Raw genomic sequence first — 19,422 nt, forward strand, 5'->3', positions numbered from 1 at the left:
CAACCCTAGTGTGGAAAATTTGGATAGGGCCTAACTCATGTATAAATTTGAATTCTTGTGGAATTTTTCTCCGGTAAGGAGGATTAGACAAAAGTTTCCCAAAAGGCTGAGTCGTCGGGGGAAATACGTTTCCATCCAGACGGAGGAGGGAAGAATGTGAGACGTCATGAGCATCGTGCAAGGTGATTGGCTGTTGTGCGTCACATATAATCCCACAGTCCACAGTTCAATCACTTCGGCGCAGTGTTGTGTATAATCACCACAGAAGTGCACTCGCGCATCCTCGTGTCGGTCTGTTATAGGCGGTTTTGTTTTTGTTTATTTTATTCTGTTAAAAGACATCGAGAAACCATGAAAGAGAGGAGAAACGCACAGCCACTGGTGGTCAGATGTAAATTGGTGCTGGTTGGGGATGTGCAATGCGGGAAAACTGCGATGTTACAGGTTTTGGCGAAAGATTGTTATCCGGAGGTCAGTAGCCTACAGCATTTCTCAACGAAACACATTTGTTAAAACAATTCTCTAATTATATTATTGATGTTTTTTTCCGAATGGCATGTATGACCTGATAACTGTTGTTTCTCTCATGCATGATAAGAATAGTTTCATTTTCACATGCTTTGGTTACCATGTCCGTTAGGATTTTACTGGTATAATGCAAACATTAAATCGGTTTACATAGAGGCAAGGAACGGTATGTTAAGATTTAAAGTTGTACCCCGGTTTCTTTTTTAAGCATCACATACATGTAGCATCACATGCATGTTCATCAGTTTTAATATGTTGCATCTCTTTCTCAGACGTATGTGCCCACAGTATTTGAGAACTACACAGCCTGTCTGGAGCTTGATGACCAACGTGTTGAATTGAGTTTATGGGACACGTCAGGTAAGATTAAACGGGTGACTCCGTGACTAAATATTAATGCATCTAAATAGAAAGTAACATTTTGTGTTGGGCATGTTATTTAACTCGGACGACATCATAATGTAAATGAAGTCTCGACATAATATGAAATGTCATCTGTAATGGAGAAAAAAAAAACAGTATAAGGTCTTTGTAATTTATAAAAACTTTAAATTTAAATTTTTAAATAGAAAAAGAAAATACCATGTACTATGGGATTCTTGATTGGCATACTGTTATGAGCTAATGTGATGTCAAAATGGCCTAGGAGTAAGCTTTATGGCAAGCTGTTTGGTCTTTTATTCATTCCATGAATTTTGACATCAATAATTAGCCTACATTTTAGTTAAAATGCCAATTCTTGATATCAGGAATTAAATTTCAACTAGTAAAAACTATAATTCTTGATTCTGTAATTGTATTTTCACTAGTTAAATTTCACCATAGGCTGCCATTTAAATTCAATTGTTGATATCATTAATTGATTTCTTACGAGTTGAAATTCCAATTTCACATATAAAATCATAATTTTTCATATCAATAATTACGTGGTTACTAGTAAAAATATAAATTCTTTATAGGCTATATCAAGAACTCAATTGTCAATAGTTGAAATGTTAATTCTTGATATCTGCCAATGTATTTCAACTTGTTTACATTTGTTTTTTCTGATATCTGTCAATGTAATTTCAGATATCTAAAATGGCTTTCTTACTAGTAACAACCACATTCATGATATAAGAAATAAACATTGACTACATTTACAAGTGCACCAATGCAATTATTTCTAATAATCAGAGTCAGCTTCAGAATAATGTCATGGTTCATTCATGAAGTTGTGTGAACAACACACAGCATCCGTGTACGTCTGCACATGCGCACTTTGGTCAGAGCTGTAGCAATGAGATTAAGGTGTTTACATGTCTGTTTATTGCGAACAGAAAATTGGCGTACGGCATAGTTTAATGCGAATATGGTTACTACGATTTAGAGCTTAACCGCATTAGTTTGATCGAAGTATTGCGTTTACATGAGGTAAAGTTTAATCGCAATATTGCCAGAATAAATAAGAATCACATTATGAGGGTACATGTAAATGCACTGATTATCACTTGTGACAATCGAATTATTAATATAAAAAATGAACTTTTTCACAACTTTTTGAATGGCAGTCTATGAAATTTAACTAGTGAAAATACAATTACGGATATCAAGAATTATAGTTTTTACTAGTTCAAATTTAAATCTTGATATCAAGAATTCATATTTCAGTGAGTGACGTCATTTTTGTAATGAAGAATTAACATTTTTACTAGTGGAAATGTAATTCCTGAGATCAAAAATGAGCATTTTAACTAGTAAAAATTGAATTGTTGATATCAAGAATTCATATCCTGCGAATTCGAAAAGTCGAAAAAGTGAAAAGCGAAAAGTGAAAACGGCTTGCCATACTGGGAGGGGGCATTTTGTCTACATCATATATTAAAATTACAAATAACTGAGACATGATTTTCGGTATTATAATAATGTTGCATCTGTGTAGTTAATATCATCAGATATTCATGCATTTTTGCTTTAGAGTGTATTCATAGTCTAATTGAAACTGTCTGGAGAAAACACTGGAAATTGGAAACCAGAGAAATGTTTGATGTTAGAAAATGAACCAGTATCTTGATAGTCTGTACGAATTGCTACATTCATTACAGTTGTTAAGAATTTTAGCTGTTTTATATACTGCTCAAGGAAACAGTCTGGCTTGTTTTGATCTGTGTTGGGCCAATCCAGTCAGGCTGATTACTAAACTAGACCTGATTTGAATATTGAACATATTATTTATGCTAATTCTGAAGCAGTGTAGGAAAATGTAAATGTAGAATAATTGTAACAAAGTTTGCAATAGAACACCATATAAAAACTATTTTCTGCAAAGCATATGTGCATTTGATTAAAAGAGTGACCGTTGGACAAACTTTTATTGCATCAAGCATGAGACTAGACTATGTCTGTCTTTCTAATAACTGCCGCACATAATCGGTAGTCTAACGACTACATGATCACTGAGGCAGTTCACATCTCCCCACGGCTTCCAATTGTAGCCTATTGACCTGATTACAATGTGCTGTGTATATCTACTCCTCACTGCTCATTTCTAAATCCCTAGTAAATGACAGACATGATAACCTCATGTCTCTTTGGATGTGTTGCCAATAGAAGCATCATTAGCACCCAGTAACGTCTGGCTGTCTGCTGACTGTGAAGTGTGGCTTTCAGGACTAGGTTTCTATAATGTGTGCGATAGTGAGTGCTTGCGAGAGAGAGAGGGAGAATTAAGATTTCATGTACAGATTGCTAAATGAAATATGTGCTGTTAATATGCCCCTGCCTTTTGCTCATGCTTTTTGATCTGATTTAGTCTGCTTGGAGACAAGCCAGCTAAGAGAGAGTACGGTTTAAGGGGATGAGCCGGGGCTTGAATGAGGATGAGAGGGCAAACCAGAGTTTTATCCAGTTTTTAGCTCTGAATCATGGCTGGTGTTTTAGAATTCAAACTGTATTTCCATCAAGTTAAATGGATATTTCAATTCAAACTACTCCTGGATCTAAATGGAATTGGCTGCATCCATAAGTTCAGGAAAAAAAGATAAATTGATCATTTGACAAAAACATAAAATGATACTTAAGTATTTCTCACAAAACTATATTTTCCCACCAAGAAGGCAAAATATACTGTAGCAACATCGGGTGAACACTATTAGTATCTTATGCTCACCAAAGCTGCATTTATTTGTTTTAAAAATACAGTAAAAACGGTAATATTACAAAATAAATGTTTCTATGTTAATATATTTTAAAATGTAGTTTATCAATGTGATGGCAAAGCTGAATTTTCAGTGTCACACAATACTTCAGAAATAATTTTATATGCTGATTTAGTGCTCAAGAAACATTTCTGAGCATTATCAATGTTGTAAACATTGTGCTGCTTAATATTTTTGTAGATACTATGAATCTTTTTTCAGGATTCTTTAAAATAGAGATATTGTCTTTACTGTCCATTGATCAATTTATTGCATCCTTGCTGAAATAGCTACTAATACTTTCTTTCTGACCCCACACATTTCAGTGGGAATGCATATGTGTATTCCATACATGTTCAATAAATTATGTCCCATTACCTTCAGTGCGCAATTAAAAAAGGTTTAATTGCCGCTTTAGTTTTGTACGTAAAATCAAGCTGGGTGCCAAAATCATAAACTACAGTAATTAGGTCATTGCACTTTTTCAATCACTTTGATTTGAATTACCGCTAAAGAAAATTTAGCTTGAACTCAAGTAGAAATTACAGAAATTGTGACAAGTGAGATGTTGTGACAAAAATGTTACGACAGGAAATAAGAACATTTTACAGTGTGGCAGATTTTATTTGAAATGTTGTTTTCGGTTATATGCTTTGTGCTATTTATATCAGCTTAGTGATGCTGCTCAATGAGAATGCGGCTTCTTATTTGTCTTCTCCTCATTGATTAAGCTGACCTCATCATTGGGTTTCCAACTGCTTTCTTTGAGGCCCAGAAAGGATTATAGGTGAAAATCAATCCTCTCACTTAATCACGACAGCCAATTGGACCTACTGCAGGGCAGGCTCTTAGAAGATGGCCGTCTGTATTTCTAATATGGAGGAGGCTATATTTAATTTGCATTGGGGCATTAGCAATGGATTAGCTGGCATTTGCTGTTACGCTGATGGATGTACATTTTTGTGAATATAAATTCTGCTGCTTCAGTATGGGATGACTTCACAAGATTGGATGTGTAAAAATAGTGCTCCATTAGCACATTAAAACAGCCAGTAGATTAATGTGCTCTCCAGTGGCCATTGGCAGTTGATGACAGGCACCAATGAGGAAACACCACCATAGCTATGAGATGGTATTCCCTGAGGGGTCATGGCCAACCCCTCGCAGTGAGAGAGAGGGGGGATTCTTTGAGCTCCCATCATGTTCTGTGATGGAATCTCTGGGATCTTAAGGAAAAGGGGGGTTGGGGATATGGAGAATGCTTTAGGTTTTGTTCTCATCTCTAGTTGGAAAAAGGACAGGGGCTTTCACTTGCTTCTAGCTCCTTTGTGAAAGTTGACCTCTCTCAGCCCCCTGCTTGCATCTACAAGAGTAACAGAGTGGTGATTAATTCTCACATAGCTTTTCTACTACATCGGAGTTTACTCTTATTCAGCTTATAAGTTCTGTTATAATATCTGTTGCATATGCACATATTTAACTACAAGTCAGTAAAGATTTCAAGTACACAAAATAAGGGATGCACAAAATATTGGCCTGACATGTCAATTTTTATCGTTATCGGCCCAATAAGAAAATTGGGCCGATATATTAAAGACTATAAATAATGGATTATTTCCTTCAGCTGAGACACTTCAGACGTGAACTGTTTGCCATGATGGTTTTGAATTGCTTGAAATATGATTGGAATCACTTCAAAAAAGAAAAATGCAGTTAAGTCCAACATGTGTAGTGCAAGCCTGTCATATAGGCTACTTAAAATTATAATCGTGTGCTTGGGACATGACTATTGTTTTTGTAATTAGGCTCTCAAAAATTATATAAACATTTGTTGGTTGTCGGCTTTCAAATATAAAGAATTATTGGTTATCGGTACATCCCTACACAAAATAATTTGTGCTTTATTTTGAGTCAAACATGGATGATAATGATTTACTGATCAATAACCTTTACTAATAACTGATCTGATTGATTCAGTTCATTAAGTGAATTATTCATCCGACTGATGAGTCTTTTTAAACAGTTCATTAAAAGAATCATGTTATTTGTTCTTGAGTTAGACATGGGTTGTTTTATTGAGCTAGTGACAACACTAAAATGACGTATTGTCTGGCATTATTTTTGCAGCCAGACTTTCTCATTGTTCAATACAGAACTCATTCACTTGGGTAAAATGCTTTTTTCTTTTCATTATATGATACCATCTTCTTCCCACTGGAGTGATATTTTCTTTCCCTAGTAAATTACATTAAGCAATAATAATTGACAGGATCAGTTATCACTGTCTCATTTAGATTGTCAGAGAAGGCTTAGTCATGAGGGACGAGCATTGCGAACATGACTCCTTTAATAAGTATTGAAGTGAATCATACCCAAGACCACCTTTTCTTGTGACGATTTTACAATCCAAACTGTGACGTCAAGCACACTCAGGTGCGCACCAAAAATCTTTAGTTTGAATGAGATTGTTTTCATTATGTTTCAGAACATGTCTGATACAACTTGATAGTTACATTCATAGTTCAGAGTCATTGCTGAAACGCTGCTAAAATAGTTTTTCAAAGAGTGAAAGGGATCAGCAGATGGAACGCGCTGCGGCTCTGGTCTGTGCGGCACACAAAAGCAGCCCACTCTACCTCCATCTGTTCTCTTCACAAGACTCTTCCTGCACCCAAGGAAAAGGCCATCTCATATCAAACACATGCTCACGTTGGCCCACTTTGCAGTTAAGCTAGTTTGCTCCAGGCATGGCTTGACAACAAAAAGCATTTAGTGCGATTGTAGCGACTCTACTCTGCTCCCCCCCCCCCCTTTTTGCATGCTTCACCAACCCTACGTCTGGTAATACACAGGCAGCATAACATCCTCATCTTGTTTGTCCAGGGAACATGTGGCCCAGGGTTGAGAGCGGTTTGTTCACTATTGGACATCCCTGCACACGTAGTTCACTTCTGTGATCCAAGACTGCAGGTGGTACATGATTCATGTTAGGAAGCGCCCCCTGCCAACAGTATAAGCGTCACGGTGTCCTTTTCAGATTTCAAACAGTGGTTTGAGTGAGTTTTTGTAAGCTCACCATGTGGAGGTCTTTGTCTTCTGGGATGTGCCATTTTGTCAAGATTAATTGAAATTGCTTCTTGTCCCTCGGTGTACATCTACATCGATTGCTGCATTAAGATCAACAGCAATTGAATGCAGCCTCACGCCCAGGTTTGTGTGTTCGTGATGTCCCTGTAATAAAGGAAAGAGGCGGTGATCTGTGCTTCAGAGTGAAGATATGTCTGCAGTGTGGCTCGCACTCACTCAAACCCATTCCTGCTTTAACCAGTGATCTCCATAATGAAATGAGGGAAATTGGCTTCATAATTTTAATTTCATGTTGAATTTTACTTCATTAAAACTTATCAACATGACCCTTTTGAGCAATTCTTCAACTAAATGCTCAAAAAGATTCACAAAGTCATGAGTTATCAGTTTGAATCAGTCTGGCAAATCCTTCACTGAATGTACTCCACTCAACATTAAAAATATTTGAGTATATTGAGTAAAGGATTCATCAGACTGATTCAAAACAACAGCTTAAGAACGAGTCTTTTTGAGTGACTCATTGAAAGAAAAGCTCAGAGTCATCTTGGATGAGTTTTAATCAACTTAAAATCAACATGACACAAAATTGAATCTTTAACGTATTGTTTAGGGATTTTACTTAATGTTTACAGATTGGAATCCTAAAGAACTAGGCTATTATTTTAGAAGGCCTACTTGTGTAAAAGTAATGTTGTAAAAAAAACATGTAACAGTTCTTGCAAAAAAGTTTTTACTATACTTAAACTTTATACTATATTCTACATAACAAAGTAAGTTATAAACCGTGGAAGTGAGTCACTCAAAAAGAATCGAATCAACTATTTGGGAATCAGTTAGACCATACTGTTCACACTGTATGTGATTTGATTCAATAATAAAAATCAAAGAATCAGTTATTTGGGAATCAACTGGTCGCACTGAAAAGTTTTGATTTTCTAAAAAGAAATAAGAACCGATTCAATTCATAAGAGTGGCATGTTCTGATGCAGATTTTTTACCCCTTTTTTTTACAATAAGCTCCCTTTTCAACAAACTTCAATCAATATTGTTAACTATGAGGCTTCTAGACTGCAGTGCATGGCTAACAATTGTTTCACTGACTCTTGCAAAGACGTGAAGACTGTTACACGTGAGGTTCAGAAGAAAAAAAATCACGCAAAATCCATCAAGTAAAGGAGACTCTGTATAGTGAGGTGTATATAAGGCTGTTTACGCCTCCCCAGCAACTTCTTAGTACCAAGTGGGTGGGCACTGCTCTGTATCAAATGATTGATGGGCAGTTAAGGGATGCCTTTAGGAAGACGGCGCTCTGCAGATGGTTGACTCCAAGGCTGTTGCTGTGGAAACAGAGGGACTGGAGGTATTGGTGGGGGGGGGGTTACTTAAGGATTCTGAGCAAGAGCGGGAGGAAGTGCCAACCCCAGCCCCATCGCTCCAGTTGCATAATCTACTAGAAAAAAAGAAATCGAGGGAGAGAGCGAGACACATAGATCAATGAGGATTTGGAGCTCAATTGTCATTTTCTTCATCTTTAAAATGCCAATATGGCAAGCAGTGAGAGGAAGACTGCTTTAACAGGATGTATGATGAGCAGTTGAGGTCTACCTCTGGCCTTTGTCTGCAGATATATACAGCACACTCACAGACAGTCAGCTATGTATACTGGTGTAAAATATTTAGAAGTTAATTTAATTTTTTACTTATTTTATTTGTATTCCAGTCTATATATATATGTATGTATATGCATACATGTGCATATATGGATTTACAGTTCTAACTAATAAAACTTCTAAATATTCTACACTATTTATTCAATTTATTTACTTTATTTATTTTGCGATTCACGGTGCAGGGTCATGAAACATTATTTTTAAAAGCATTTTAACTTAAGTCTTTAATCAAAAACTAAAATTGAATGTCTATTTTGTTAATGTTCCTGTTTTATTGTAGGATTTGATCAATACACCAAAATTGTCTATTTATTTTGTTAATGTTCCTGGTTTGTGGATTTTAAAAATGATTGCTGTCATAATTTTGGATTGAAATGTAACATTTAAAAATAATTTCTACCTCTGAAGTGACATTTTTATTTTCTGCTGATTTTTTCTCTCATCATTGGAGTCATGTCTTCATTAGCATCTCTCTCTCTTGTTTCAGGATCTCCATACTATGATAATGTGAGACCCCTCTGCTACAGTGACTCCGATGCCGTGCTCCTCTGTTTTGACATCAGTCGCCCAGATATCTTTGACAGTGGACTTAAGAAGGTAACTAGATATTCCTATTAATATTCAAACCCACCACTGACCTCAAGAAATCATTGCATTGGGCTTTCTTTACCGTAAAATGTTTTTTTCAGGTAACCTAAAAATGTGTTTCATGTGGGATTATGAAGTTTAATTTAGAGTTCTTTATGAATTATTATTTTGTTTTTGCTTTTTTACTGTACTTTGGCATTTTTGGGCTGCAATATTTATCATATGATACTTGCCAGAAGTGCTTGGCACTTAAGAATCAAGATTATAATTGTCATTATGCAACCCTATTTATACAGAACAATGTGTTTGCTCTGTAAGATTAATCAGTTCTTGCAAAACAATTTTTGCAGTGGAGGGCTGAGATCCTCGACTTCTGCCCCAGTACTCGTATTCTCCTCGTTGGTTGCAAGACAGACCTTCGGACGGATGTCTGCACGCTGATGGAACTGTCCAATCAGAAACAAACACCCATCACTCATGAGCAGGTACAGCCACGTTGTTTCTTTCCACTGTTGCTTACTCAAGCTGTAAGGCAATATTCTCTGTAAAACTGATTTTTTGAACTACACTACCACATTTAAAAATTTGGGGTCAGTAAGATTTTTTTTTTTTTTTTTTAGCAAGGATTAATTAAATTATTCAAAAGTGACAGTAAAGACATTTATAACGTTACAAAATATTTCTGTCAAATACATGCTGTTATTTTGGGCTTTCTATTCATTAAAGAATCATTGTATCACAGTTTCGACAAAAATATGAAGCAGCACAACTGTTTTCAACATTTATAATAATAAATATTTCTTGAGCAGCAAATCATCATTTTAGAATGATTTCTGAAGGATCAAGTGACACGTAAGACTGAAAAAAATTTTTTTTAAAGCTTTACATCAAGGGAATAAATTACATTTTTAAATATATTAAAAATAGAAAGTTATTTTAATTTGTATTTTAATTGTTTTTCTGTATTTTTTTGAGCAAAAAATTGCATCCTTTCAAAAACTTTTAAAAAAGATCTTACCAACTCCAAACATTGTGTATGTATATATTGTGAAAAGAAATATTATTGTTAAAAAATCTACACCATCAGCTAGGTAAAATATTTTCTAGGTAATATTTTCTAGGTAATATTTAAAGAATTGCTTTGGAGTTAGTGCAGTGACCGTTAAATACAATGCCATTTCGGAAATAACATGTTCACTTTATAAAATCATACTTAATAGTCATACTTAAAAATCAAATGTATAATAATACAATATATGTTTATTTGGTTAATGGGTACATGAAAACATAGCTGCCCTGTATAATTTAGGAAGGGGGTCATCATAAAACACGGTTTTAAATCTTTAAATCAGACACTTTTCTTTACTTCGGACGCTGTCTTAAAAGGTAACTGCCTATATAGAAAACTCAAAACATGAACAAAGCTTTTGAATCTATGACCGGTATCTTTGGCTTCTATTAAGAACCTACAGCGAACTGATTTTTTGTGCATCTCCTCTCATCACAGGGCTCTGCCATGGCCAAACAGTTGGGTGCCGAGGCTTATCTGGAGTGTTCAGCCTTCACCTCTGAGAAGAGCATCCACAGCGTGTTCCGCACAGCTGCGTTGGCTTGCATTAACAAGCTGCAGCCACTTGCCAAGCCAAGCCCGACCCGCCGGCTGTCCAAGCGCCTGCTGCACCTCCCCAGCAAATCTGAGCTCCTATCCTCCACCTTCAAGAAGGAGAAGGCCAAGAGTTGCTCAGTAATGTGAGTGGAGAACTTCACCCCCCCCATAACAAAAGCTACACCATTCCCTGCGCTTTGGTCTGGGGAAGGGGGTGGGTTCCGATTGCCACATCATTGACGTGTGGAATCCTTCCTCACCCCCCAAAGAAAGACTTTTCAGAGCAAGTGGACACCTCGCTGTCCTCCTTGTCCTGAGATCTTCAACAGTGCATATGTATTTTCAGTACTGTATCTTGCTTTTTCAAAACGAGATTCAGTCATCAGCCATCATCTTTTCACTCCTTGTTATTAAGAGATTTGCTGTCTTTGTGCCAGTTGAAGCTCGGAATGATTCAGCTTAGGAAACAGATGTTTTAAAAGAGGTTCCGATGTTCAATGTAAGCTATTCAATGTATAAATACAAGCTCTCTAGTGTAAGATTCAAAATACATGCCTACAATATGCACTAATGACTAAATCTGAGGGAACCGATCCAAGGGAATTGTGAACCCGGGACCGTTGGGGAGCTGTGCGCGAGGCCTGGGTCATGTAGAGGAGAACGAGGCCCATTTGGCATTATCATGCTGGTCGAATTGGCTGCAGTGCAGGAAGCGAAATGTGATTTTTTTTTTTAAATGGGAGCCATTCATATCTGAACACTAAGATGGAGGAATAGAAGGAAACAAGGGCCAAAAATATGTGTAAAAAAAGACCATTTATGATGCTACCAAAGTAAATTTTCCCTTATTTCCTCTATTAGAACACTGTCTGATATATACATGCTTCTATTTTTAGAGGCAATAGCTATCTGAGAGATCGGATGGGTGTGACTGGGGAATATATTACAGTGATTATCTGTATCTTAACATCATCTGCTGCTCTGTAGTGACAACCATGTATTTTGTGTAGCGATCCCTGTACTAGTTCTGCGAGGACTCGATCGGATCGAATTTGGCACAATGAATCTTCTTTCCTTTTTTAAATGAACTCAAAAGGTGTCGTAGCACTATGTTTTCAGAAACAAACAGATTTAAAATAGAAGGTTGTTCATCGCCTGGTTTGAGACAATTATAATCAGACCAGCTTGGGTTAAGTTTTTCATGCATCTTATGTAGCAATCTCCCGTTTCATTGCCTCCATGCTCATTTGCAGCACTAGCAGCAGAAATATTTGTGGATGATATGATATCGTCCAATGTGCTTCTAAACTTGATTCTCAATGGGAAAAATATAAACGTGTTTTCTTGTGCAAAGTGCTAATCTTGAAGTCTGCTTTCTACCACAAAGCAATAATTATGGTTCAAGTGCTTATAATTCAAAGTGTGTACAGTGGCAATAATTAAAACAAAAGGCTATTATAAATTCATACTAATGCTTTGTGGACATGCAAATATTTATGTGGATATACATCAGTGCTGCTGTGAAAACATGCCAATATATTGTGACTCTGTTGAGCCTTTGTTAAAGTAATTGGATGAAAATATGACCATTCGAGTGCAACGTTTTTTCCCCCTCATTTTCAACCAAATAGGAATAATAGTGTTCTGTTCATGAACATAAGAGAAGTTAATGCATGAGGAGCAGATGGACTGGAAAGGAGATTCAGACTGGACATTTTAATATATGGATCAGCTGACCTGATAAGGGCTTTGATGTTTGTGAATCTTCAAGGCCAAACTGGAAATGGAAACAGACTTTTGGAATAAAAGCCGAACAGGCTGGTCCTGTTTAATGAAAGATATTTTTCCATTTTTTTAACTATTGTTCAAATAGTTGGTTTTGCTTTATTTCTGTACACTTGAAATCAATATTTTGTTCAGTGGCGGAAGATGAGATGCGGGCAGCCAATGTGGCTGTTTACAAGCTCCGCCACTGTGATCACACACCAAATTTCTTTTTGCATTGTCTAGTGACTTTTTAAATAATATGAAAATGAATTTTGGGTGCTAGGGAGTATGAACAGCGTGTAAACATGTCACATGGCTGGTCATACATTGTAGCTGCCGATTAATGTTTGAGTTCTGGGTCATGTGAGCGTCCCAGATGAAAAAGGAAATTCATTCATTTTACTGCCATTGCACACTGTTTGGTACAAATATACTTCAAGCATGTCCTCTAGTTCTTCAGTTGTACATATCCTGTTTTGTAATCTTTGTAAGACATCTAAAAGAATTTCACAAGATTAAATATTTGTTCATGTTGTGGATTGACAAAGATGTGTTTAATGTAAAACTGCTTAGTCCTATTTATTTGGATTCATCATTTAAGGCAGGCAACTATTTTCTGTTTCGTGTTTTACACACTGTTTTATTTCAGAACGTTATTTTTGAAATGATGTCTTCTCCTTTTGTCTTTCCAGTAATAAAGCTTGTCTTTGTGTGGTACACACGACCTTGAGTATTGAGTATTTTTAGTTTTTTTGGACTCTAAAGCGAACTAAGGCAATTCCTAAAAAATCCTATTTGCATATTACATGTATGTGTATATGTGTGTGTGTGTGTGTGTGTGTATATATATATATATATATATATATATATGTATATATATATATATATATATATATATTCTCTTTAAATGTACCTCAAGTATCAGCCAAGGAAAACTGAAAAATGTTGCCCAATAATTTTTTCTTTTACTGAGAAAGACATGCTTAAATTGACTTCGTTGTACATTTATATAGATAAATAATTCCATATCATACTTAAACTTTTAGTAGCCAATGTCAAAATAAGGCAGTAATAATAATATTCAAATTCAAAAAGGATAGCATGATCCTTCAGAAATCATTCTAATATGATGATTTGGTAAATTGTAGTGCTGCTTAATATTTTCTGGAAACCATTTTTTAGGATTTGATGAAAGTTCAAAAGAACAGCATTTATTAGAAATTGAACATTATAAATGGCTTTATTGTCCCTTTTGATCAAATTAATGCATACTTGCTGAATAATTACTTTAAAAAAATCTTATTTTCCTTTAAAAAAAAATGTTATCAAAGAAATCACTTAGTTCACATTTAGCAAATATTGTGTCATTTCTATAGTCTACATAATTCCATTAAAAAAATGCTAGCTCTCCTTCTGTTAGCATCTGTTTGGATGCCAGAAGGGCTGTTGCGTTGGCATGTTCCTTCCTTTCATCAGCCAGTGTAAGACATCTCCCCTCTTAAACACACATTACCTAGATTCCTTGGATACTGAGCTGGGGTGCACATCTGTCTCAAGACACAACATCTGGGAGGGGGCGTGGGGCACAAGCTGCTGCCAGTGTCCAAAAGAGGAACGCAGCCAGGAGGACATGAGGTGGAGGTGGAGACCCCGACTCAACAGCCAACCCCATCTTCAAATCCCACTGGGAAACAGGTCTACAAAGACAGCCTTAATGAAGTTGCTCACTCGGCGCATGTAAAATGAGGATATCATTATGAAACATGCTAAGCAATGTCTCTTAAGGCTTATCCAACAAAGTAGAACATTAGATTAAAGAAGTACTAGTGAGTGTGTGATATTTATTTACAGCCGAGCTATTTGCAGATTTTAAGCCCCTTGACCATCTGTGAAATTACGTTTTGTGCATTCCAAAGTGAGGACTAGCATGACCCAGAGTAGGCTACGCTGTACCCAAAGTATCTATCTATCTATAAAAAAAATCTGTGAATTAAACATCCATTTCTGGTGCGTTCAAGTCAGGTTGTAAAGATTGTATTTACGAGTTGAACACACATGAACGCCACCACAATGTCGTAAATATGAGTGGGAAGCTCGGGATTTTCTTCAAGCCCCGATCTGTCAGTGAACAACAATGGCGGAATACCACAATACTTAAAGGGATAGTTCACCCAAAAAGGAAAATTCTGTCAGTATTTACTCACCCTCGTGTTGTTCCAACCCCGTAAGACCTTCGTTCATCTTCGGAACACAAATTAAGATATTTTTGATGAAATCTGAGAGCTGGATCACTCCTCCATAGGCTTTTAAGGGATTGACACTTGCCACCCCGGAAAAGTTGTTAAAGACATCGTTAAAATAGTCCAAGTGACTACAGTGGCTCAATCTTAAGCTTATCAAACGACGAGGATACTTTTTGTGTGCAAAAACAAACAAAAATAATGACTTTATTTCAACTATTCATTTCCTTCTCTATGGGCCACTAGTCAGTTAGCGTAGTAGTGTGATTGCGTAGTGCTACGTCACACGTAGGCTCACTATTGGCCGACAGTGGTCATGTGTGTGATGCGTGTGACGTACAACAACAGAAGCTTACGCTGTTACAGTGAACTGACTCGAGGCCCACAGAGAAGGAAATGAATAGTTGAAATAAAGTCGTTATTTTAGATTTTTTGCGCACAAAAAGTATTCTCGTCGTTTGATAAACTTAAGATTGAGCCACTGTAGTCACTTGGACTATTTTAACGATGTCTTTAATAAATTTTCGGGGAACAAGTGTCAATCCCTTAGAAGCCTATGGAGGAGTGATCCAGCTCTCAGATTTCATCCAAAATATCTTAATTTGTGTTCCGAAGATGAACGAAGGTCTTACGGGGTTGGAACAACATGAGGGTGAGTAAATACTGACAGATTTTTCATTTTTGGGTGAACTATCCCTTTAAAGGTAGACTATTTATATTGACAGGCTTTCGATTTACAGCAAAGTAAGCTAACTGCCTAAACAATTAGCATTATAATATAACAATATAATAGGTAACGAGTAGGCCTATACAGTGGCTTCATAAATTAATTAAAAGCATAAAAACGCAAAACACACTGATGCACTTTCCTTTTTCTTCATTTTCTATAAGTAGAGTTTAAGAACCTTGCTGTATTTTTGTGTAATTAATTAAGAGTAAGTACACCGCCACCTTACTCCGACGAAAGTGACTTGAGCGCACCTGCCGTCGTGAACACTTCCCACATCGTAAATATAAACTTCCCAAGAGGACTTAAAAGCACGATTAGACACTTGTGATATCAGTGTGGGAGTTGATCAAAAGCGCTGACCTCCTGCCTCAAATCTTTGGTGCTTTTGATCCACTCAACAGCGCTTATGAAAGCATGCTAGAAGGATCTAGGTTATTGTTAAATGCCAAAATATGAAAGTACAAGGACCCGAGGGTCCAGTCTCACCTCAGCCAGCTCTAATGTCCGCTAACACAAAACGTGCTTCCCCAGAAGTAAACAAGGCCATACTTATTCGCATGGAGAGGGAGTTGTAAGAGTGCATATATTGATAGTCCTAGCAAATTAGGACAACATCTGGACAGGCACCGGGAAAGGAATTGCTCACTCAACTATGAACAGATATGGTTAAAGGCCACAGGCATCATGGCTCAAAACCAGAGAAAATTGCAGGGGAGCTCATTTTAAAGTAGCTTATTTTAAATTGTTTGCTTGTAGATGTCATTGACTAGCTACATATATAAACAACATTTATGGTTATGTAGTTATAAATCAAATCTTCTATATCCTCATTCAAATTTCAACTAAAAACCTATCTTTTCTCACAGTATTTCCAACCCTCCTCTGTTTAGTGTTATTTGTATGTGTATATATGTATAGCCTATATTTGATGCATAGCCTACTCATGTTTGATGCTGTTTATGTTATCTCCTTGTACAGCGACCTGGAGCATGGGAAAGGTGCTTTATAAATAAAACTTTTTATTATTAGTAGTTATCCATTATTATTATGCAGACATTTGAGTCTAGAAGAGAAGAAATGAAGCGATTCACTAGGATACTAAGAGACAATATTTCTGTCAAAAGTCACATTAAATAGAATATATTTTCTAGCAATAAAATAATTAAAATTAAATAGTCTTTTAAAATAAATTTTAGTAAAATAAATAATTAAAAATTAATCAAAATATTTGTTAAATCACATTTTTTGGGTATACTTGGGTAAAACTGAGAACATTCAATTATTATTAATTATTAAATATGAATTATTGATTATTATGTCTAATTATTATGTCTCCCTATCTTGTTGTAGAAATGGTTCATCAAATGGATTACAAAAAGTTAAGGAACCTTTTTTTGGGGGGGGGGGGGTGTCAGGTGGTTGCTGGATATCTTGGTCATTAAAATTAACAGTTTTTGTATGGTTATTGCTGGATGTTTCTCGACTCAAGTATTCATAAAAACAGTAAATGAAAAATGCAGTTTATATGACTAAGACATTATAATGTATTCTTTACAATTAAATAGAAAGTCATGCTGTATATACCATGTTTGTTAGTTTTTTGGTCATTAAAATTAATTAACAATTAAAAATCATTTTTGAATACACTGAATATCAATTCAACAGATTATGTCAAAAATATGACATTTTGTATGATTTTAATTGCTGGGTACAGTCAAGAAGGATTTTACTTGATATGTTAACATTAAAAAAGTAATGGGACAGTAAAATAAACCGTATTCATGGTAATGTCCTTTAACCATTCGATGCACAAATAATTTGGTCTGGAATAATTTCTCCCCCTCATTTGATCTTGTTCTGACAGGTGGATCTTTTTTTTCTTATTTTTTTTTTCCAATATTCTGCAATGCATCTTTATTTCAAATTGTCTCTGAAAGAACGGTGAGTTCCCTGTTTGGGTGAGTTTGTTCTCCCGAGCATCGCTCTGTGATTACTGATGAGCTGTCTGCCTCTGCAGCAGACCCACAGACACTTCCAGTTTCACACAGTCTCTGCCGCAGTGCAGGACCCAGCCAGCTCATCAACACCAGTGCTTCTGTCTTACTAAGATCAAATACTCTTTTGTGCACCTCTCAGTCTTGAGTGTGATTGATGTTTTGATAGTGGGTCAGCGGTGTTTGTAAATATGATTTTTTTTGTGCAATAATAATGTGACATATTTGATATGGCACTTAATTTGTGATGGTCCATAAGCGTCAGTACGCTCTGGGCAGACTAATGAAGCAGACAGAGCTGCAAGGATAACATGTGCCCTGCATTTACCCTATAACAAAAAAGATTCAAAACCCCACAGAGCAACTATTACTCTCTGATATAGCAGAATCAAATAAACCTCAAAATGAAATGGACTTTTAAAATAAGTGAATGACAATAATTAATTTGTTAGTGATTAAATTATACAAATATTTAATCACATTTTCAAATGCATTGTTGTAAAAATGGTCCCAAAAATAGATGACAGTATTTTTTTATATGGGTGGAAATAATATGGTAACAGGATTTATTTATAGGATCAAATTAGTTAATCATTAAAATTTTATTTTAGTACACTGAATTGAATATCAATTCAACAAATTATGTCAAAAATACATTTTTGTATGGTTTAAATTGTTGCATACAGTCAAGACCTCTGAGATGGGACAGCTCAAAATCAACTTTTATTTTTAATGGAGTATTGACATTAAAAAAGTAACGCAACAGTAAAAATGCACCTAAGACAATAGCCAAGAGCAACTACAATGTAAAAAATTATATAACTTATGTTTTTACATTACTGTAACTCATCAAAACAATTTAAGCAATTTTAACTTTTTCTTAATAATAGGCAAGGCAAGGCAAGTTTATTTATATAGCACATTTCATACACAATGGTAATTGAAAGTGCTTTACATAGAAGAAATTAAAATAATCAAAAGAAATCAGAATAATTAAAACAGTTTAGAATAAAAGATAAAATACAGAATAATAATAATAATGGATTAAACTCGATTTCAGTAAGTTTAATATAATTTAATTTGAAATGGCTTGCCAATTACTACTTAAAAATGTAAGGCAGCGAGTTTTTAAGTTGAAAGAGGTATAGTATTTTAAAATAGTATTATTTTTACAGTCTTATAGCAGAATCACTGTTTCTGGGTGGACCAGAAGATTATCATATTTTTTATTATATTTGCATTTTTTTGCAACATCTTTGATTAAAAATGTATGTTATGTCAGCATAGAAATTTAAGTGAAAAGATTAATTGAAAAATTAACTTGACAAGTTTATGTAAAGCCCTAATTAGTGAGATAGAAAAATGCAGGATATAAAAAAATTATTTTATTTCATAACAAAATTTGTTCATTTCCTGGTTTAAAATTCATTTTGAATTCCAGATATTTGGACTTCACTGTATATTAATCATATTTATCATAAACCACCAACCAACTATTATGCTTGATATTAATGTTAACAAATTAGTGTAACATAAATATTCAAGGTTTTTATGTTCTGTTTGTTTCTTTTCTTTCCAAAGTTCTTTTCATAATTACCATAAACCACTCTTAATGGGACGATTTTATTCATGGAATGTTAATAAACATCATAAACAATTTTGTTTACCCAAGCAAAATGTCTCTTCCATGTTTGTGCTCCTTTAATCATCCTGCAAGCAGCTGACAGTGTCTGATCCCGTAGTCTCCCATGAGCACTTTGTCCACCCACTCTCTCTCTATAGGGCAAATGCACACATGATCAATTGTTCAGCGTTCCTGAAGGTCTGCCAGACTCGCTCTCTTTTGTTGTTTTGTAACAGAACCAGCAAAATATTCCTTGAGTTTAGGACACATCCAGACACTTCAAACGGTACGTCCTGTCCATGATTCAGTCAAGCAAGTCAAGTGTCTCTTGCCTGGATCAGTAATCACAAATTTAGCCATGATTCTTTTCATATTTATTTGCGTATTTATTTTGATGATTTAAACTGCTGCT

General features: G+C 35.5%; 1 protein-coding gene across 1 annotated transcript; it reads left to right on the forward strand.

Annotated features, from left to right (window-relative positions):
* Positions 1-237: 237 nt before the first annotated feature.
* rnd1b (Rho family GTPase 1b) lies at positions 238-13,152 on the forward strand. Its single transcript, XM_077217903.1, has 5 exons — positions 238-471; positions 801-888; positions 8,949-9,058; positions 9,400-9,534; positions 10,557-13,152. Exons 1-5 carry the CDS (start codon positions 352-354, stop codon positions 10,800-10,802), a joined length of 699 nt encoding a protein of 232 aa, XP_077074018.1. The 5' UTR covers positions 238-351; the 3' UTR covers positions 10,803-13,152.
* The last annotated feature ends 6,270 nt before the right edge of the window (positions 13,153-19,422 follow it).

This window comes from Siphateles boraxobius, unplaced genomic scaffold (assembly GCF_051911475.1).
Source record: "Siphateles boraxobius isolate OS27281-9 unplaced genomic scaffold, OSU_SipBor_1 77, whole genome shotgun sequence".
Taxonomy (NCBI): Eukaryota; Metazoa; Chordata; class Actinopteri; order Cypriniformes; family Leuciscidae; genus Siphateles; species Siphateles boraxobius.